The following is a 19433-nucleotide window of genomic DNA, read 5'->3' as shown; positions in this document are numbered from 1 at the left end:
CCAGCAGCAGGCTGGATCCACTGCAGAAAGCGGTGAGTGTCCCAAGAGGCAGTCGGCGGGAGCGAGGGGGCTTTCACGCAGGCATATGGGGCCAGCTCCCCTGCTCTCTTTCCCACCTCGAAAAGTGATATGGGGTGGCCTGGTGGTTTGGGGATGTGAGAAGCCAATGGGAGAAAATAGGTGACTCCTGAAGCAGCTGCTAGACTGGGTGGACCCAGGGAGACATAGTGGTGTGGTATGGCAACCACAGATGGAGAGAAAAACTCATTTCTGTTTGGGTGAAGGTTTGAATGGAACTCAGAGGCCAACCAGGAAAGGGCCCAAATCAAAACCATGACATGTAGGACTCATCCTCCCTCCCAAAGGTAGGAGAAGACAAGGATCCCTCAGGCGGCCTGGAGAATGTGACCAGTGGTTTCATCTCTTGAGTCTGGGCCTTGCTTACAGAAACCGAGGCCTGGAAGGGGCTCTTTCAGCCCTCTGCCCAGCCCCTGCAAGAATCCATAGTGATACAACCCCAGCCGATCCCTCCCCGCCCGTCCCTGGATCATTGCTTCCACTGTCAAACTACTCTTCTCATGCTTCCTAAGACCAAGGAGAGCAGAAGGCCACTTTCCACGAGCAGGGCACGCTGAGCAGATGAAGGGGAGCCACTGCTCCCTTCAGCCACGACAAGGAAAATTGCGGGGAGGGGGGAGGCCATGATGGATGCGATTTGGAAGCTGTACAAGGGCATAAGGATGCCAGGGGTCCCAGAATGTCCTGAGGCTGGCTCACCGGGTGATTTTCAGCCTCTTGGGTTGCCTTGGCTTGAAGCAAGACTAACCCATGGTACTGCTCTGGCCCTCAAAGCATTTCTCTCTTGACTCCTTATGTGCTGCATCCTGAACTCCCTGGTGAGAGGACAGGAGGGCGTGTAAATGAGAGGCACATACCCCAGAGCAGAAGTATAATTTGCAGATGTGACACGTCCAAATGTTGCAGAGGTATGAATGGGCGCAACGTGAGCAGGGCGCCATTCTTTACTTCCTCCTGCAGCTTCTTCCTCCCAACCTATTTCCTTGTCTGGGGGGGTGACTCTTGACCTTGGAATTCCACAGAGGAAATCCAGTTGTCATTCCCACAGCAGGGAATGCACTTCCTCTGAGTAAAAAGGATGCCTCGCCTCCCCCAGCTGCACCTCCCACTGAAGAGGAAAATTGGTGTTGCGCCTATTAGAGGAACTGGTTAATTGCACTTGGATAGTTTTATAGGCATCAGCAGTAGCTGCCTCACATCACACACGGGACGGTGGATCGCTGGAGTGTGTGGCAAGGAAGGGATGCGATAGAGGTCTCTGGCAGTGCTGAAGAGAAGCGGCAGCCATGGCAGGTGAGTGCGGGCTCGAAGCTGGTGGCCTCCATTCGCCCTTCCCTCGACTTCTGGGCAGCAGGAGGCCAGGAAGGAGCCAGTGGCTTTGCTTGGGGACGGCTCGGGGGCGGGACGGCTTGCGAAGAAGCACCGCTTTAGGCAGCTATCCCCGTCCTGAGCTGGGTCCCAGTCCCTCTAGCTCAGTTTCAGAAGGAGTTTTTCCAGCCGTGCCTGGAGACCGAGCCTGGGACCACGTCTGTGCAATTAAGGAGCCACGTGAGGACTAAATTCACCCTTCAAGCCTACAAGGACACGCTGGGCAAGGGATGAAGCCAGGCTGCCTCGTGGCACTGCCTCCCTTCAAAACAGGGACCACGGCTTTCCAGCCAAGCACCTCAACGCCCTTGTCCCCCGAGGGCAGTTTGGCCCTACCTCCCACGGCCGCAGTGCTTCCCTCCCGAAGGCAGGCCAGGCCACACGTCCCTTGCCAAGGCCCCACAGGCCTGGAATGACCTCTTCCCCCGCTCTGCCTCTCCCCAGCTTTTCAAGTTCTCTCTTCAGGGCAGAGGAGCATTCTCGACGGGGCACCTGCCACAGTGGTTAATTCTGCTTCCTCTGGGGTAGAGCTGCCTCGAGGAGAGGGCTGAAACAAACTCATTCGCCCAGGTCTTTCCATCGTTAAGGGCTCCCCGTTCAGTTGTTACGTTCTGTATTTCTTGTTTTCCTTGCTGGAATTTGGTCAGCCACCTGGAGCCGTTAAAGGAGAGGGTGGCATGCCGTCCCTGAACAAACAAGCAAGCAAGCGACTGGATAAGTGCATTCCGGGGTGCTTCCTCTTCTTCGCTCCAGTCCAGCAAGTCTCCACCCACCCCACCCCACCACACCACACCCCACCCCTGAGCTTCCAGCTGCTTTCTCCGTGGCCTTGAACAAGCAGCCCTCCAGCCGGCCAGGGAGGCGACACCTGGGGCGGGAAACGGGAGGCAGCAGCCAGGCAGGGTCTCGCAGACACCCACCACCACCACTCCCCCGGTGTCTGGCCCCTATTTATGGTGGGTTCTTCCTGCCAGCCAGTGGCTGCCTTTCCCCTGCCAGATGCCCACTCCTGCCTGCCACCCTCACCATTTTCCACACCAAATCTGCCTTCCTCTAGAAAGCCCCAAACGAGGAGGAGGAGGAGGAGGCCATGAGCAGATGTGCCCTCAGCACATGCTCTCAGAACATGATGTGGTGGTGGGTCAATTTTACCCAGAACCTCAGCCTCCTGCTCCCACCGGGGACCTCCTGGGCAAGGGAGGTTCTTATCGGCATAAGACCTGGCCCAAAGCATCCTGTCCCTTCTGGGGCACGTGACCTGAAAATCAAGGATTCCGCTTTAAAGGGTTTCTCTGGCAGAGGTGCTGTTCACACCAGAATGTGTGGATAAGCCATAGACAGCAGCAGCAGCAGCAGCAGCAGCAGCAGCAGCAACAGGACTGATTCTATGTTGCCTTATCTGGTGATTTATGCCTATTGTAGCTTTTCATATGTTCTGATAGTCATTTACAATAACGATAGTGATCATAATAAAAACAAAAAAAAGCAAAGGTAGTCCCAGTAGTAACAGGCGCCTTGGGTGCAATCCCAAAACACCCAGAGCACCGCCTGAAGACCCTCGGCACGGACAAAACCGCCATCGGTCCATTGCAAACGGCGGCTCTCCTTGGAACAGCTTCCGTCCTGCCACAGTGCCTTTACCCCGTCAGACCACAGCACCTGCCTCTCCCGGGTCCTTGGAAGGACTCGACAGGTGGATGGAAATGCCAGATCCAGTCTAAACACCTGGCTGACTGCGCAACCAAAAATAATAATGTATTAAATTTATATAGGCCGCCCAACTCCCAGTGACTCTGGGTGGTTTACAATTGTTAAAATCATTTAAGAGCAAAAACGAAAAAATGAAACCAAAAACAGCGCAAGACCAAAGAACAACGACGGCGAAGAACGCAAACCTGGAGGAGAATGGAAAGGAAGGAAGGGGTGTCAGCCGTCCTTGCCAGACATTGCGCGTTCCCTGTAAGAACAGTTGTCCGAGCAATAGGCCAGCAATTTATTAATGAGCAAAATACAAATAATAAAGGTCGTACTTGGCACGGACCTTCCTCTGGGGATTTATCGCCCAGCCTACGGGGGCTCGAGAGGAGGAGGGCCCTTTCTCGGGAGCCCTTGACCCAGGACAAGCCCACCGTATGCCTGACCGAGTCACAAGGTGGGGTACTGATGCAGTCAGCGGGCAAGTCAGTTGATTTCACAGTGCTCTCTTCTTGTTGCTCCGCAGAGTTGATCCCCACGCAAATCAACTGGCAGGTCCCAACCAATTCTGGGGCACATCACACCAACTGCTTTGCCAGCACAGAGTTTATCATCCGCCGTGGGCAGAAATTCGACTTCACGCTGTACTTCAACAGGGCTCCACAGGCAGGGGAGAGCCTGGCGTTCGTAGCAGAGACGGGTAACGCCCCCAGCCCTCCCCAGCTTCCTCCACAGAGAGGTCAATGCCGTCTTCCAGGGCCTCAGAGCAGCTCCGAGTTGCCCTGAGGCCCCTTGATCCTCCTTCCCAGTGCGAGTCTTATGACAGGGCTCTCCGAGGGAGCCCCTCTGTGGAAGACCAGCTCACCGATCCACCAGGCGGTTTGGGGCCTTTGAAACCATCAGATCCCACCCCTTGCTCTGTGCAAGAATCCCTCCAGCCTCCACATGGACACTTCCCACAAGGAGGAGCCGCCCCCTCTCTGGATATCCCAGTCCTGTCCAAGGCCCCTGCTAGCATCTCAGTGGGTGTCAAGCTAGAGTTTCCCGTTGTCCAGCGATGGATGATCGGAACAGTTGGAGACGGCCGCGCGTCCTTCTCAGCGGCTGTCTCCCAACAGTTTGCCTTTGCCTCCCTTCTCCCTGGCAGGTCCAGCCCCTTCGGAGTCCTACCACACCATGAACGTGTTTGCCCTGTCCAACGCGCTGGATGGGGGGGCCTGGTCTGCAGTGCAAAGATCGAGTGACGCCAACTGCATCAACTTCTCCATGTGCAGCCCCAGCAGTGCTGCTATTGGCCGCTACAAGCTGAGCCTGCGGGTGACCTGTGGCAACCAGATGGCAACCAGGCTCCTGGGAAAGTTTGTCCTACTCTTCAACCCCTGGTGCTCAGGTAAGAAGAGGGGCACTCTTCTGCCTGTCGCTCCTGCCTGGGCACACCCTGCTTAGGAGGAGACAGGGGGCTGCCACGGAACAAGGCCTGGCTTCTCTGGCACGAGCTGCCAAGCGGCAGAACGTTCCTGCCCGACCCTCGGCCGCTGAACCCCCTCCAGGGCATCAGGGCGGGAAATGCTGGAGCCTCTCCCGGGCTTGTCCCCTGTCCACAAAAGAGCTCGGAGGGTCAGGCTCTGAACCCGCTGGGAGGAGCCCGGTCTTCAGAAGCCTGGCGTGAGAAGAATGGGGAGCCTTGGCAGTCAGGCGGGGGGGAGGGAGGAAGCCCTCAATTCCCACTGAGAACATGGGGCACGGCAGAGGGCTAGCTTTTCAGCACCGCATTCTTCCCTGCAGGGGATCTGGTTCATATGGCAAACGAGCCGGAAAGGCAAGAATACGTCTTGAACGAAAATGGTATTATCTTTGTGGGCAATGCCAATTACATTGAAGCTCGAGGATGGTACTATGGCCAGGTCAGTGACCAATGTAGCCCTTGGATGTGCCAAGGGCCAATCAGTGCTCATTGGCCCAATTTGGCCTACTGTTAGACACCCCTCTGTGCCACCCTCAAGCTGGGTCTGGATGTCACAAAGAGAGCCCTATGAATTGCCTGCTCAGGTTCTCATTCTTGGGAGCGGCAGACTCCCCGCAGTGCGTCCCGGTGCACTGAGCAGAGATCAGAAGCATTTTCAGAAGCATTTGTATGCTTGAACAGGGCGGCGTTGGTCTTTCCTCGGCCGACTACACAGGCAAACCTGGCGCGTGCAGTGCACTGGGCTGCGCGGTGCAGACCATGGGCTACCTTCCCCAGCACTGGCGGGCAGGGCAGGACACGTCAGAATCTCACGGCTCCCGTTTGAGCCTCAGGGGATTGCTCTGCAGGACGTTCCTTCGCAGCGTCCAGGGCTGAAGATGCCAAGGGAAAACCTTTCTGGGCGCCCTCAGGCAAGGACCATTCACAGGACTCTGTTTGTGACATCCAGACCCAGCCCGAGGGTGGCACACAGGGGTGTCCGATGTCCTGCAGTGTTCTCTTGGGGGTTTCCACTTGCTGGGATGCTGAGGTGTGAGTTTTCTCTGGGCTGCAGTTTCAAGAGAACATCCTCAGACTCTGCCTTCACCTCCTGGACATGAGCCTCTACCACCGCCAGGACCCAGCGGGTGATGCATCGCGTCGGAGAGACCCCCGGTACGTGGGACGCATCGTCAGCTCCATGGTATGGTCAAGCGCAGCAGGGGAACGGGGACCTTACCGGCCTGTGCCTTCTGCTCCCTCACGGCTCCTGTTCCCCTTTAGGTCAATGGCAACGATCAGGACAACGGGGTGCTGGAGGGCAAGTGGAGTGAGGAGTTTGGCCACCACGAGAACCCCTCCCGGTGGGACGGAAGCGTGGCCATCCTGAGGAAGTGGGCTCAGGACAATTACAGACCTGTCCAGTACGGGCAGTGCTGGGTCTTTGCCGGTGTGGCAGGCACAGGTACGCAAGTCCTGGGAAAAGGGAGCTGGCCGTAGCCCAACACGGACGGTGGCACCTGCTGGGCAGAACACCTTTGCTTCCCTGGCACACTCTGTGTTCCTCTTGCTTCCAGTCTTGAGGTGCTTGGGAATCCCGACTCGTCTGGTCACCAACTTCAATTCTGCCCATGATTCAGACTCAAACCTGAGCATTGATAAATACTACGACCCCTCTGGAAAGAGCCTCAAGATGGGACAAGACTCTGTATGGTAGGGATGGGTAGCTTGGCTGGGGCAGGAGGAGGCCTTGTGGGTTTAGCCCCGTGGCACGTTCCTCCCAACTGGGAAGCCACAGGAGCCTCCATCCCAGAAGTGCCACCAGATGCTTGCATTTGGCTTTGGGGCAGGGCTGGTCAGCCCACAGACGGAACAGTGTCTTGGAGGAAACTAACGAGGCTGGCTTCACGCAAGAGACTTTGGGGGAGGAGCATGTGGCATCAGAATACAGGCAGATACTGTGTGGTAGCCCCTCTCCCTGTGGTGGGAGAATTCAGGTAGAGCTATGGAGAGCTTCGCCCTACGGCTGCTGCTTTCCTAGAGAACTCCACACCCCAATTCCCAGACCCCTTACAAGGCATCTGGAACCCCAACTCCCTGCCCCAGATGACAGGGCCAGCAGCCAAGATGAGCAGAGCCCTCACCCCCACTCCGGCTGGCGACAGAGGTGAAGGGGAATCACAGTATCAAAGGGCCAGGGGTCTCCAAAGATCTGCTGATCCAGCTCCTCCCCAGGGCAGGAATCCAGACAGCCTCTGCTGAATTGCTTCCAGCTAAGGAGAGGCCGCCTCTTCCCAAGGCAGTCGGTTCCATTCCCGCACAGCTCTAACCATCAGGACTTTTCCCTGATGCTTTCTCTGCTCCCTTGTTATCAGAACAAGAACATAATGCAGGTCCATTGCAAAATGTTATTGCTTGTGCAGCTGTGCAAAGCGTTCAGGAAACTGAACCAGAAGGCACCTGCCTCTCCAAGGAATTGCTGGGGGACAGCAATTCTGCAAGATAAGCTACACTTGTGGGACCCCCAACTTTTATGGAGAATCCCTTGCAACCTCCCTGAGCTTCTGCCTATCCTAGCCAGAATAAATAAATAAATAAATAAATACATACATACATAAATACATAAATACATAAATAAATAAATAAATAAATAAATAAATAAATGAGAAAGAGAGGGAGGGAGGGAGGGGGAGAGAGAGAGGGAGGGAGGGAGGGAGGGAAGCAAGCCAGCCAGCCAGCCAGCCAGCCAGCCAGCCAGCCAGCCAGCCAGCCAGCCAGCCAGCCAGCCAATCTAATTAAAACAAACAGAGTCAGGAAACCTCACCAGTAGTCCTTTCAGTCAGTGCTGAAAGAGCAGAGGGACTCCCTTGTGGCTGGGAGGCATTTTCAGCCCTAGAACCACATCCATCCGGGACTTGGGAGGCAGCACCATGCCAGCAGGGAGTGGCTGGGGGGGGGGCTATGCCACTCCCCTCCCTAAATCCTGTCCCTCCAAACAACCTCAGCCCCCATTCATTCACTTTTCTCAGACGTACACTCGCCCTTGCATTGGGCAATGGGGGGCGGCAGGGGGCTGATCCTTGAGGGCTGGGGGGTCTGCTCTCTCTTTAGCTAGCCTTGAAACTCGCAGCAGCTTCCCAGCGAGCAAGCCTGGCTCATCCACCTCCAACTCCCCTTCAGGAGGGGCTGGAGCACCCAGAGGCAGCACCCTCACTGGGATGTGGTTCCACAGCCCTGCCTCTTCTGGAGGGTGGGTCTTCTGCACCAGGGGGGGGGCTCACAGGTGAAATCCTTCCTGCGGGCCAGAGAGTAGCGCCTCCAGTGCCATCGGAAGCTGATGGGGACGGACACCTCAGCCTCAGCCCGGGCCTCCCATTGCCTTCCTGCCTTCAGGGATTACCACGTCTGGAACGAAAGCTGGTTTGTCCGGAGGGACCTGGGCGGGGCTTATAGCGGCTGGCAAGTGATCGACGCCACCCCGCAAGAGAGAAGCCAAGGTAAGTCCTTGTGGGCTGCCCCGCAGGAAGACCCCCCGCAACTGCCGAGAGCCATTGCGCAACTCCACGTCCCTCCTTCCAGGGATCTTCCAGTGTGGGCCAGCCTCCGTTCTGGCAGTCAAGCAAGGGGACGTGAAGCTGAACTACGACACGGCTTTTGTGTACACCGAGGTGAACGCCGACATCAACCGCTGGGTCGTGCAAAGCAACGGGAAACGCACGAAAGCCTACTGCGACACCTCGTCCATCGGCAGAGCCCTGAGCACTAAAGCTGTGGGCAGCAACCACCGGGTGGACGTGACCAATAACTACAAATTCCCTGAAGGTGGGTTGCTGCCTCGGAACAGGGTCACAGAATTAAAAGGGCAGTAGAGGTCATCTGGTCCACCCCTGCTCGGGGGGAGCCACTAGCCTCTCTTTGAAGACCTCCAACGAAAGAGAGCCCACCGCTTCATGTGGCAGCCTGTTCTACAGGCTGACATCTGGAGGAGTCTCTGGTGATATGCGGACACACTAGCGTTAGGGGTGCACAGTAAGGAACAGGCAGACTCTGAACAGCAGCAGATGTAGGATGTCCTCAGAAGGGCGCTGTGGCCCAGATCAGGGCTGCCAGGGGTGCAGGGCTACCCACCCTTTGCCAGGCAGGCCAGGCAGGGGAAATCCTCTGAGTCTGGAGCAAAATGCAGCTGGGCTGCTGTCTGTTGGTGGGAAGAGCTCACTGACCAGGGACGAGGTGAACATTTGCAGTCTACACGCTGGAGGGCAGGGGGTAGAGACAGGAGGTAGGGGGTGCTTTGCCCAATGCCTGGCACTTGCATGTCCAGCTCCAGAAGGGTTCCAGCAGGGCAGGGCAGGGGAGATGCCCTCTCCCCATCTGGGACCCGGCTGGGCCTTCCACATGTACCTTTCTGCCACCCCTTCGAATGGTAACCTTGCTGCCTGGGCTGCACAGCCCCATCCTGCCAAAAGTCCAGCCACTGGCTAATTCCCCAGTTCCAGATGATGGGCAGGTTGCTGTCCAAGAACACCTGCCCCACACCCAGATCACTGCCTGAGACAGAGCCTTGGGCCAATTTCCAGGCCTCTGAAGCCATGGTGGAGCCTCCAACGGTCCCTTCCTCTGCTCCAGGTGGGTGCTTGCCGTAACCCACCAGCCGTGAGCCGAGAGGCATGTGAGAGGGGCAGTGGAAGGCAGATGCCAAGCCCACAAGCAGCGGTGCCCCCTCCCCCCTCCCAAGGGAGGAAAAGGGGAGAAGGCCTTTGGTTGGGGCGATCTGGGATGCACCCTTTCTGCTCAGCTTCCCGGCCGCTGGGGACCCGGCCCAACACCGCCCTTCACCGCAAAGCTGCAGTGAGATTGTAGAGCTGGGCCAACCGGGCACCTGCTGAGCGGGTACAAGTGTAAACGGGAAAGACTCCCTCAAGGTGAACTTGACTCCTGTGGCTTTATAGATACAATCACAGATTTCCTGGCAGAAATACAGAAGTGTCTGCAGGTTGTTTTCTTGATTTCCCACTTAATCTGAAATCCCACCCATGTCCCCCATGTGTAGCTTCTTTTGAGATCAGCCAAGGCTGACTTGAAGCTTCCACCAGCTGAAGCGCAGAACTGCCCAGGTTCTCCTTGACCTCTCAGTAGCCTTCATGACCACTGATTATACTTACTTGTAGAACAACTGTGAGGACTAGGAGTGGAAGGCATGTGTTGAGGGGGGACTCTCCTCCTTTCTCTACAGTGCTTCCAGTTAGTATGGCTGGAGGGGGAGGCCCCTGACTTGCAGAGAGATCCAGGGCTCAATGTTCTCATCCCTCCTATAGTACATGAAGCTGCTTGGGGAGGTCATCTGTTGACACAGGGTCAGGTATCACCAATATGCTGGTGATATCTATTCTACATCTCAACACCAGGCCAACCGAGTGATGCTGTTAAGGTCTTGCCCCAGTGGCTGAAAGTTGTGGAGTCCTTGGGGTTCTCTGAGCTTGATTCCTTTCTTGCAAATGTTTCATTATCCGGGTTTGCAAGAAAAGAACCAAGCTCAGAGAACCCCAAGGACTCCACAGTTCAACCCTGAGCTATACATATTCGCCTCTATTGGTGACTGAAGGTTGCTGGGGGATGGATCAGGAAGAACAGGCTGACAAGACCATGTGGCTACATGTTCTCCTAGTACCATGGATTTTCCATCTTTAGTAGCACTTCCCCAGACAGAATTGGTGCCCTCTTGGACCACAGCTCCTGCTTGAGGAGCAGATGGCAGCTGTGGCCCAGGGATCCCTTATCCAGATTTGTCTGGTTCAATAAGCACACCCTTTTCTGGACCGGGAGTCCCTTCTCATGGTCACTCGTGCCTTGGTCACCGCACGTATGGACTATCACAATGTGCTCTGCATGGTGCTGCTCTTGAAGACCACTCTAAAGCTACAGCTGATCCAAAATGTGGCAGTAAGGGCAGTTATGGGCACACCTATGCTGCGTGAGCAGATAAAATTCAAAATGCTGGCGGCGACCTATAAAGCCTTTCATGGCATAGGCCTGGCCACCTGAGGGACCGCTTGTCTCCATCCCCCTGGTGAGGTCTAGCAGACTGCACGCAGTCAGGGTCCCATTCATCAAACCATGTTGTCTTGCAGGACCGAGGAAGCGTGCCTTCTCGATGGCAGCACCTGGTCTTTGGAACAGTATCCCCCAGAGCCTCAGGTTGCCCTGACCCCATGGTGCTTTAAATGGGCTCTTTCCCCAGGCATTGGCTCAGGAGGGGTGTGCTCCTCTGGAAATTTTATTAATATGCTTGGTTCGTCATTCTCTGGGTTACTGCGTTCTTTTAATTTTACCTTATTGTTTTTATCCTGTATGCCAGCCAGAGTCGCTATGAGTTGGGTGGCCTGTAAATCTGACGTATAAATAACTGAACCAATGGTACAGTTACCACCCATATTTCCAATGAATAAATCCTGCTTTGAGCAGCAGGCTTCCAGGTGTGTCAGTCCACAGGAGAGGGCTGCTCTCTAGTGGCACGGGATAATCCCCCAGCTCCTGCTTATGTTGCCACAGCCCCCCAAGCTTCTTAAATTGCACCAAGAGGCGTCCCGATCCAACACTCTCCCCCTTGCAAGAGTCCAAGAGCAGCAGTGGCGTGACGCATCCACTCTCTCCTCTGGCCCCTTTCAGACAAAGTGTGCTGCAGTCTGGGAAGGGGTCACCTGGTTCATGGCTGGGCCTGGTTTTTCACGTTGAGTCAGGGCTGGACAGTCCACAGTTGTCCGACCCTTTCTCTGACCTTCCTATAGACTCTCCCAAAGCAAGAAGCAGGAGGAGGACCCTGGGAGCACGCTGGGTCCACCACTAAGCAAACCCCCTGGGCCCCACGAGGAGGAAGAGAACGCTTCTTCCATGCAGTGCTTTGCCCAGCTCCCAGAAGGTGACAGCAGTCCAGCTTTCCTACAGATCCCCCCTACTTCTTCTCTGCTTTTCCTCAACACAAAAATCCACCAAGCAGGGACAGAAGAAGAGCTGCACTAAGTCTCTGGGGTGGGGAGTAGGAGAAATGGTCCCCCGGAAGCACCTCAGGGTTCAAGAAGTGGATTGCCCTTGGCGCTCTCCTAATCCGAGACCAAGATAAGTCCCTAGTTTGGGACTGGCATTCTACAGAATGTATAGGGCCCACAGTATAATTGTAAATGTATAGACAATATTACTATAGGCCTTAATTATATGTAATCATTTCAGGTGAATTTTCATTTTTTACTTAGCTGAGATTTCGGGGATGAGAACCTTTTCTGTAGGAACTTTGCTGGACCTGTGCACTGGGTGCCCTGTCTCTCTGCTTCTGTAACCTCACTCCTGCTGGCTGAGAGGAGAAGCATCAAGAGTTTGCATGGTGTTCAGGAAACAGCCCGGGGGCCTAAGGCAAACCCACAAGTCCTTCCTGTGGGGTGAAACAAGAAGACCCAGAGGGGCTTGTTCCACGGGGACCACCACCGCCCAAGCAGTCCCATCTTAGCGGTTCAGGAAGAGACTGCATCACGGTTTGGGACTTCTCGGCTCCACCAAACCAGCTTCCAAACAGCCCTTTGTAATGGCCGAGGGCAGCCGGCTCGCCCTGGCTCTTCCCGCTACCCCGGTGCGAGGAGGCTGGCAGGAAACAGCCTGGATCCACAGCTTTGAAAGGCTCCCCGTCAGAGAGCAAAAGCCCTTTTTATGGGACCCCAGGAAGGAGCATTTGGCGGGCAGGCCTTGGGTTGGAGCTGGCAGGTGAGCTTCCCTTCTCCTCCTCCCCACAGGCTCCGCGGAGGAAAGAAGCGTGTACCAGAAGGCCTGTGCCCAGCTCTCCGGCTCCAGCGCGGCGGCCAGGAATGCCAGCCCCTCCGACGCAGCGGCTTCCGAGTTGATTTCCCACCCAGAGCTCTTCGGGAAATTTAAGCTGGCCCAGCCACCGGTGCTCGGCAAGGACATCAACCTGATCCTCACGCTCTCCAACCTGTCCACCTCCCCCAAGTCGGTCACCGTCAACCTGAGCGTCTCCAGCGTCCTCTACACCCGCAGGGCCGTCAGAGAGATCCTGAAGGAGGCCATCACGCTGAGCCTGGGCTCCAAGGAAGGTAAGCAGCCAGCCGATCTGAGGCACGCTTCGTAAGGCGGGGGAGCCGTCCCGCGGCACCCCCAGCTCCTGGCCGTCCTTGGGGGCGCTCCTGCAACCCCCCCCACAAGGCGGGAGGCACCGAAGGCAATTCCGCAGGAGCCGAGTACGGAGCCCCCCAGCCCCGGTCCCCGCTCGGTCTTATTCCCACCCCGCCAATCCTGAGCAGGCAGGGAAGGGCTCCTCAGCTTCCAGCAGCCGCCCTTCGCAGCAGCCACCACGGCCGAGGCAGGAAAGCCACGTCCGGGCCCGAGCCTGGGCCGTGGAGCGGGACCCAAGCCTGGGAGGGGGGGGGGCGGCGGTCGGGGGAGACGCTGCCAAGCAGCCCGGGCAGGCTCTTCTGCCCACCGAGGGGGCACGGCCCGCAGAGGCGTCCTGGGGCAGGAAACGGGCTGCGGGAAGTGAAGGAGGAGCGGGGAGGCTCTGGCCGGGCTTCGACGCTGCCCTCCTGCCTTCCAGAAAAGCACCTCCCGCTGCGGATTACCTACGCCCACTATGGCAATTCCCTGACCGACGACAAGAAGCTCCTGGTGACAGCCTTGTGCGATGTGTTAGGGGGCGTGAAGCTGCTGGTGGAGAAGGCCATCACCCTCGAGAGCCCGAGCCTCTCCATCACGGTAAGCATCTCACCCACCCACATACCAGAAAGTCAGGAAGTCAGCCTGGCCGCGGGCAATGGACTACCCCGGCGGCCCCCATCCCCGCTCCCAAGGCACCTGTGGCGCCATCCTTCCCTGCCATGCTTCCGCCCCAGCGCAGCCTTCTGGGGCGTGTGGGAGATCCTCGTACCGCTGGCCCGGCCCGGCCCGGCCTGGCCAGCAGGAGCAGGAACGCCTCGAGCATGGCAGAGCCAGCGGCGCTGCACGAGGCCGGCTGGTTTCCACTCCGTAGCTTCCCTCTAGAAGTCCAGGTTCGTCTGGGGCCACCCCTGTTCCGGTGGGAGACGGAGCCCTCCTCATCAGGAGGCTCAGGGAACCCCTTCACGCAGCCCGTCGTGCTCCCTAGAGAAGACTCAGCCGCAAACCGGCCGGCCTTCTGGCGGCCTGGCGCCTCTCCTGTTTTCCCACCGGCAAGGGGAGGAGTGGCGCGGGGGCCCCAGGAGGCAAACCGCTTCCATTTCCACCCTTAACTTGCCCCGGACCTGCCAGAATGGCCCGGAATCCTGCCACCAAAAATTGGCCGTTACGCTGCAGAATCTCGGGAATGAGATTTTGGATTATTGGGGGGAATTTCATTGGGCTTTAGGGATGGGAAAGGGGGAGGTTTGGCTGCCGTACGTTTCTGACTCCCTTCTGACTTCAGGCCCAGTGGGCCGACCACGCCGTCCCTCCCGGCGTGGTTGCCTGTGACCCTCCAGCCGATCTGGGGAGCTAGCTGTGGCCCTGCTGGGGGAAGGGCTCTCACCCTCTCGATCTTGCATTCCCTCCGGCGGGTCATGGCCAGCGTGTACGGTCCAATGCTCTGGTCTTTCAGCTGGGGCCAAGGGTTAGCTCCCCCCCACAAAGGGGTGGACTATTTCCAGGGAGGCGTGTCTAGGATTATACTGTTAATTTCAGTTGATGCTGCAATCCATTTTATTCCCTAATTGCAAATATTTTAGTAGCTCAGTATTACTTCCGGTGGATGGGAAGAGATGAGCATCTTGAAGCAGCCCCTGGGCTTCCTGCGGGCTCCAGACCAGGGAAAGAAGCGCATGCACGATGAGCTCCCTGCCCCTGCCTCCCCGCTCCCTCGGTGTGGGCAAGGAGGGCCGCCAGCCCACAGAGGGGCTCCCAGAGGACCACTTTTCTCCAAGCGTTCTGCTGGGGGCTTCTGGCTGCAGGACTCTCCCTCTCCCGGCCTCTCCCGTTTGTGAGCACGTCTGCTCTGCGGTGTCCTCCGTCTCATGCTCGACCCATGGGCGAGGCAGCCTTATTGCTGTTGTGAGGCCGTTGGCACTCCTGTCCCCAGGACCAAAGTGCAGTTCCAGGGGCGCCAAATCTGGTGCGTTTCTCTGCCTGCGCTGGCAGCGGCCTGGAGGTGGCAGGGGCAGCAACCCTCCAGGCTGGGGGGCAGGTGCCCTCCTTTTTCTCCTCTCCCCACAAAAAGAGCCGAAGAGGCGTGTCTCCAAAAGGGGGTGCTTTGCCACAAGCACCACACCGCCACAGTTCGGGGGACCTGCAGAGTTGCTGGTGAACTGACCCGCCCTCTCCTGCTTTGCTGCTGGGCATGGTAGAAGAGAGAGGCGGATCGGGCCTCCTGTCGACACTTGCCACCTCCCAAACCCCATTTCCCCCCACAGGCCCCTCGCTGGGATTGGCAGCCGCTCCTACTGGCTGGCAGCTCTCAGACCTGGAGGAAGGAGGGCAGCAAAGCCAGAGGGTGAAAGTAACGGCTTTGCTCCCACCCCCTCAAGCCAGAACAGAGGCAGGAGGGGGACCCGCAACGGGGACGCGAAATCTCCCTGGCTGATGGGGGAGCAGCTGCACTGGGCAGTGGATGAGGCCTTCATGGCTGCTGCGTTCATGAGTCTAATTTAAGGGTTTTCCACACCAAGTGGGGCCAGTGGGGCGCCAAATGTGAGCCCCAGCAGTGCAGCCCACGAACACACCCTGGGCCGAGTTGGAGCCATCCATCGTTGCCCCAGAGAACCTTCTGTGGGGCCTTCAAATCTGTTTTCCCCTCCCCTGTCGTGTTCAGCGGGGGGAGGGGAGAGCAGTCCCAAAATGCAGGGGCATGTCTGCTCCTGGACACCTACTTGTGGGCAAAGGAGGAGCCTTCCCTAGACTTTCCAGGCCACCAGCTGGGAATGGAGACCGTTCATTCTCTGCTCCCACTGTGGATCTGGTGACGGGGGGTGTGTGTCTTCTTTCCTAATCCCTCGTTAGTGCTAACAATTAAATGGTTCAGCATATAGATAAAGTCACCTCTAGTGAAAGAATGAAGCATTTGATGAGGGCTGAGGAGAGGACCCCAGCCCACGTCCCGCTTGGCATCTGAGAAAGGGGAGGAGGGGGCATCGCAGATCAAGATCTCCCACCAGCCCAGGTCTGTGGCACTGAGAAGACCTAAGATAGGGCTGACCAGCTGCTTTCCCTGAAGGTTCCTCCGAAGGTGTTTGCCAACGCGCCCGCTACAGTGGAAATCTCCTACGCCAACCCCCTTCCTGAGCCAGTGAAGGACTGCGTGCTGCTGGTGACCCTGATGGGCCAGGCCGTCAAGATCAAGTACGTGGGACTGGGAGGGAGGGGATACCAGGCTCACACGCTTGCCTGGGAGTTGCCCAGCCAGGGCAAAGTTTGGGCCATCCCATGCTCCCCCTGAATGCCAGGCTGGTCACTGTGAGGCTGAGCCCATGCAACGCTTTGGGGTTGCCCGCCCGCCCACCCGCCCCACGGCCTGGCTCTCGGGTGGCAGGGCTGCTGGCTCTATACCTCCAGCTGGCAACCCTTCCGAGACCTGGCACTGTCCAAGAGCAGCCCCTCCCCCAAAGACCTTGGGAAGCTCATTTCCCCCCCTCCCCCTCTTCTTTCAGCGTGGCAGACCTTGCACCCGGGGAGCGGTCAAAAATCTACTTTGAGTTCACGCCTCGCTGCACAGGAGCCATGCAGCTGCACGTCGACTTCTCCTGCAGCAAGTTCCACCACGTCAAGAGCTTTGTGCTCATGGATGTGGCCTCAGCCGGCCCAGTTTAACTGGGGGAGGCACGGGGGGAGGACGGCATCTCTCCTGCTCCTACCCTACCATTAAACCTTTGTCCCAAGCAGAGGAGCTGCTGCGGTGTGCCACTCAGCCTGTTCATTTCCAGAGCTTAGAGGGGGCAGGAAGTGACAATCACAGCGGGGGGGGGGGCGCTGCTCTTTGGAAAAGGTGCCCTCCCTTCCCAGGCTCAGACACCACGCTGACCTCCATCATGTCCATTTCTCACCGTGGCTTTTCATTCCACTTCGGCCAGCTGGCCGGTCGCTCGGGGCACCTGTAAGTTTTTCTGCAGGGCAGGGAAATTGTGGCTTCAGTCCTGGGCCAGGCCGGGCAGGTTGGCCCTTTTTGTGGGGCGCCCTAGACAGGCGGGCTCTCATTAAACAAGCAAAGTCTGCTATAGAGTCAAGGGTGGTGCATCTGGGTCCACCCTGCTTTGCTCTGCTTTTCTTCCCACACTCCTTGCAGTAGCAATATTCTGCATTGTCACCCTTCACCGGCTGCCCCTGAGGGACAGTTCATCAGCAGGGAGGCTCCCCCAACCCCCCCTCCTGCCTTTAGCCAGAAATGAACCGGGACCTGAGCATCTGCCTCTGTCCAGGCCAGGCCAGAGTCCACGCAGTTGCACCCGAGGCTCCCACATCTGGGCTGCGTCATCCAGGTGAGATGCTGGCGAAATCTCACTCCTCACCAGCATCATTCTGCAGCTCCTTCCTGCCATCAGCCCTTCGCAGAGCGCCTCCCTGGGCAGGCCACACAACAGGCCCCAAGCACTGCTCCATAACCACCCACGTGCTCCTCGAGGGCTTGGGTGGGTACTGATGACCCCCAAACCTGGCCTGGGCTGTCCCCACGGCAACTGCATAGATAGGAACCCTTCCTTCTTTCCGTCCTGCATCTCCACAACTGAGCTCCTGCCAGCCCTCCCTGGGTCAAACTCTTTTGACCTAAAACAGAGTCCTGCTGGTCCAGATGGCTCCATCTTCCTGCCTTGGAAGGGAGGATATGTGGCAAGGCGCACTGGGCAGCACAGTGCAGAAACATGAGCCAGCTGAGCGTGGTCTTGCTGAGACTCAGATGGAAGATCCATCCCCAGTCCAGCAGGACCTGTTGTGTTCAACGTGAACTCCACAACTGAGATTTCTCTGATTCAGTCCTATGGGCTCTCAGCTACTTCCAGGCTGTGATGCTCAGCTGCAGAAATGGATTCAAATATGAGTGGGAAGGGTTGGGCACCTCCTGCTCCTTATCCCAGTGGGTTCTGGGATGGAGGGGGACAACTTTGCATGAGACTCTCACCCGCTGCTTGCCTGTACACAGCGATGGCTTCCGGGCATGAAGCGGGGCTTCCTCCTTTCTAGCTCACCTGGTTTACAGCAGCAGGGTTAGTCCTGATCAGCTGAGGCTCAACCCCAAGTCTTTCTGTGGTGCTCATCACTATATTTTTATTGAGATGGTATCAGAGACCATACAGAGTGTGATAACTTATCTGTTTCTTTCTTTTTTTCCTGTTCTACTCCATAAAAGCTTAAGCCAGGAGGTGAGCAATGCTATGCTTTTGAGCAGCTGTGTGTCCACAGTTACCCTACCGGGCTCCTTGACCACCTGATTTTTTAAAAAATTCTTTAATTAAAAACAGTTAAATTGGCAGCTGGATTCCACAAATGTTATTGGAGAATAAAAATGGTGGGCAGCCGCAGCTCTGAGCTTGTTTGGAAGTGTCCCCACCACCCAGGAAAAAAAGTAAGGCAGCTGGAGGTTTGGAGAACCTCCCATCGCAAGCCAGTGGAGAACCACCTCCACAGTTCGCCTTCCAATAAACTATCTCTAACTTCCACAGGGTTCAGCATAAAGCCCTCTTGATCAAGTCTGCCATGCTTCTGCCAAACACATTTTTGTAGTTCTCACGAGTTCAACCCAGCTGAGTTAGCAATTCATTACTGTATCTAGATAACTCATACCATGGTGAAAGAGACCAGATCTCACATCAGTATCCAGTCATTCAAATTTTGTTTTGCCTTTCTGGTCCTCTTTCATGAAATGGGAGACTGGATAAGAACTCTATGAGAGTCCTCAGGATAGCGAGTGGCCTTCCTTGATCTTCAAAGTTCATGGCAGTACGATGCAGCTGTTCTTCGCAGCATCGTTTGACCCCAGAAAAATTACCAGAAAGATAAGAACATAAGTAATATCCTGCTGGATCAGACCCCTGGCCTATCCACCCCAGCAGTCCGTTCTCACAGTGGCCAACCAGCTGCACAAGGGAGCCCACTAGTCTCCCAGCAGATGATTGCCAGTGGACTTGACAAGATTTAGGTTCGTCACATCCGTGATCCTTGCTCCTGGCAGATAGCACATTCACAAGCTGATAGGTGTAGCCGATGCACAGCTGTTTTGATTCCTCACAGCAGTGAATTACCAGCTGGCAGAACTGTTCTGTTTTCTTGCAGGATGCACCTGCACGCTGTCTGCCAGCCAGGGATTCACCGTCCCATTTCCTATTCCACGGTACTTCTTTTTCTTCCTCTGAAAGCTCGCAGCCTGTTTCATTTTTCCTCTGGGTGCAGAGTATTTTACGCCTTCCCGTTGCAGCCCCTCCTCCTTTGGATCTAATAAATCTTCATCCTCTCTCATCTGGGGCAGTGGGACCACTCGCTGCTCCAATCTGTTTCTTCTGGTCTGTTACAAGCTTGCATTTGCTGCGAGTATTTCCCAGGTTGTTTTCAGACATGCCACAGTATTGCAGATCGTGATTACCGTTCCACGGCTCCTGCCCATTCATCTGCCCACTCAGAACCCCAGGGCTGGGAGGGGTTTTGTCGTGCAACCCCCTGCTCAGGACAGGAATCCTCAAACCATCAATGGCTGCCCAGTCTTTGTCTGAGACCCTCCCCGATCTAGGAGGCGGGCTGCCCCACTGCTTAGGGGCTCTCACTGTCTGGAAACTCTGGATGCCGTGCTTGGAGCCTCCTGGGGTGCCATGAAGGGTAAATCCACCTCTTCTTCCCTGAGAGCGGAGGTGGACCAAGTGACCCC

The 19433-nt window shown here is 56.8% G+C and overlaps 1 protein-coding gene across 1 annotated transcript; it reads left to right on the top strand.

The window, feature by feature from the left end:
• Positions 1–1364: 1364 nt before the first annotated feature.
• On the top strand, positions 1365–16449 carry LOC103067576 (protein-glutamine gamma-glutamyltransferase E-like). The gene is made up of 13 exons (XM_088154053.1): positions 1365–1371; positions 3668–3841; positions 4289–4531; positions 4927–5045; positions 5661–5789; positions 5870–6050; positions 6163–6298; positions 7979–8082; positions 8165–8407; positions 12364–12681; positions 13179–13336; positions 15801–15925; positions 16234–16449. The coding sequence occupies exons 1-13, from the start codon at positions 1365–1367 to the stop codon at positions 16391–16393; spliced, it is 2097 nt and encodes a 698-aa protein (XP_088010179.1). The 3' UTR covers positions 16394–16449.
• The last annotated feature ends 2984 nt before the right edge of the window (positions 16450–19433 follow it).

Source organism: Python bivittatus, unplaced genomic scaffold (assembly GCF_059951505.1).
Source record: "Python bivittatus isolate LINGU-HERP-01145 unplaced genomic scaffold, Pbiv_v1 ctg000700_np1212, whole genome shotgun sequence".
Lineage (NCBI taxonomy): Eukaryota > Metazoa > Chordata > Lepidosauria > Squamata > Pythonidae > Python > Python bivittatus.
This window is presented reverse-complemented; position numbering and strand designations above follow the sequence as displayed.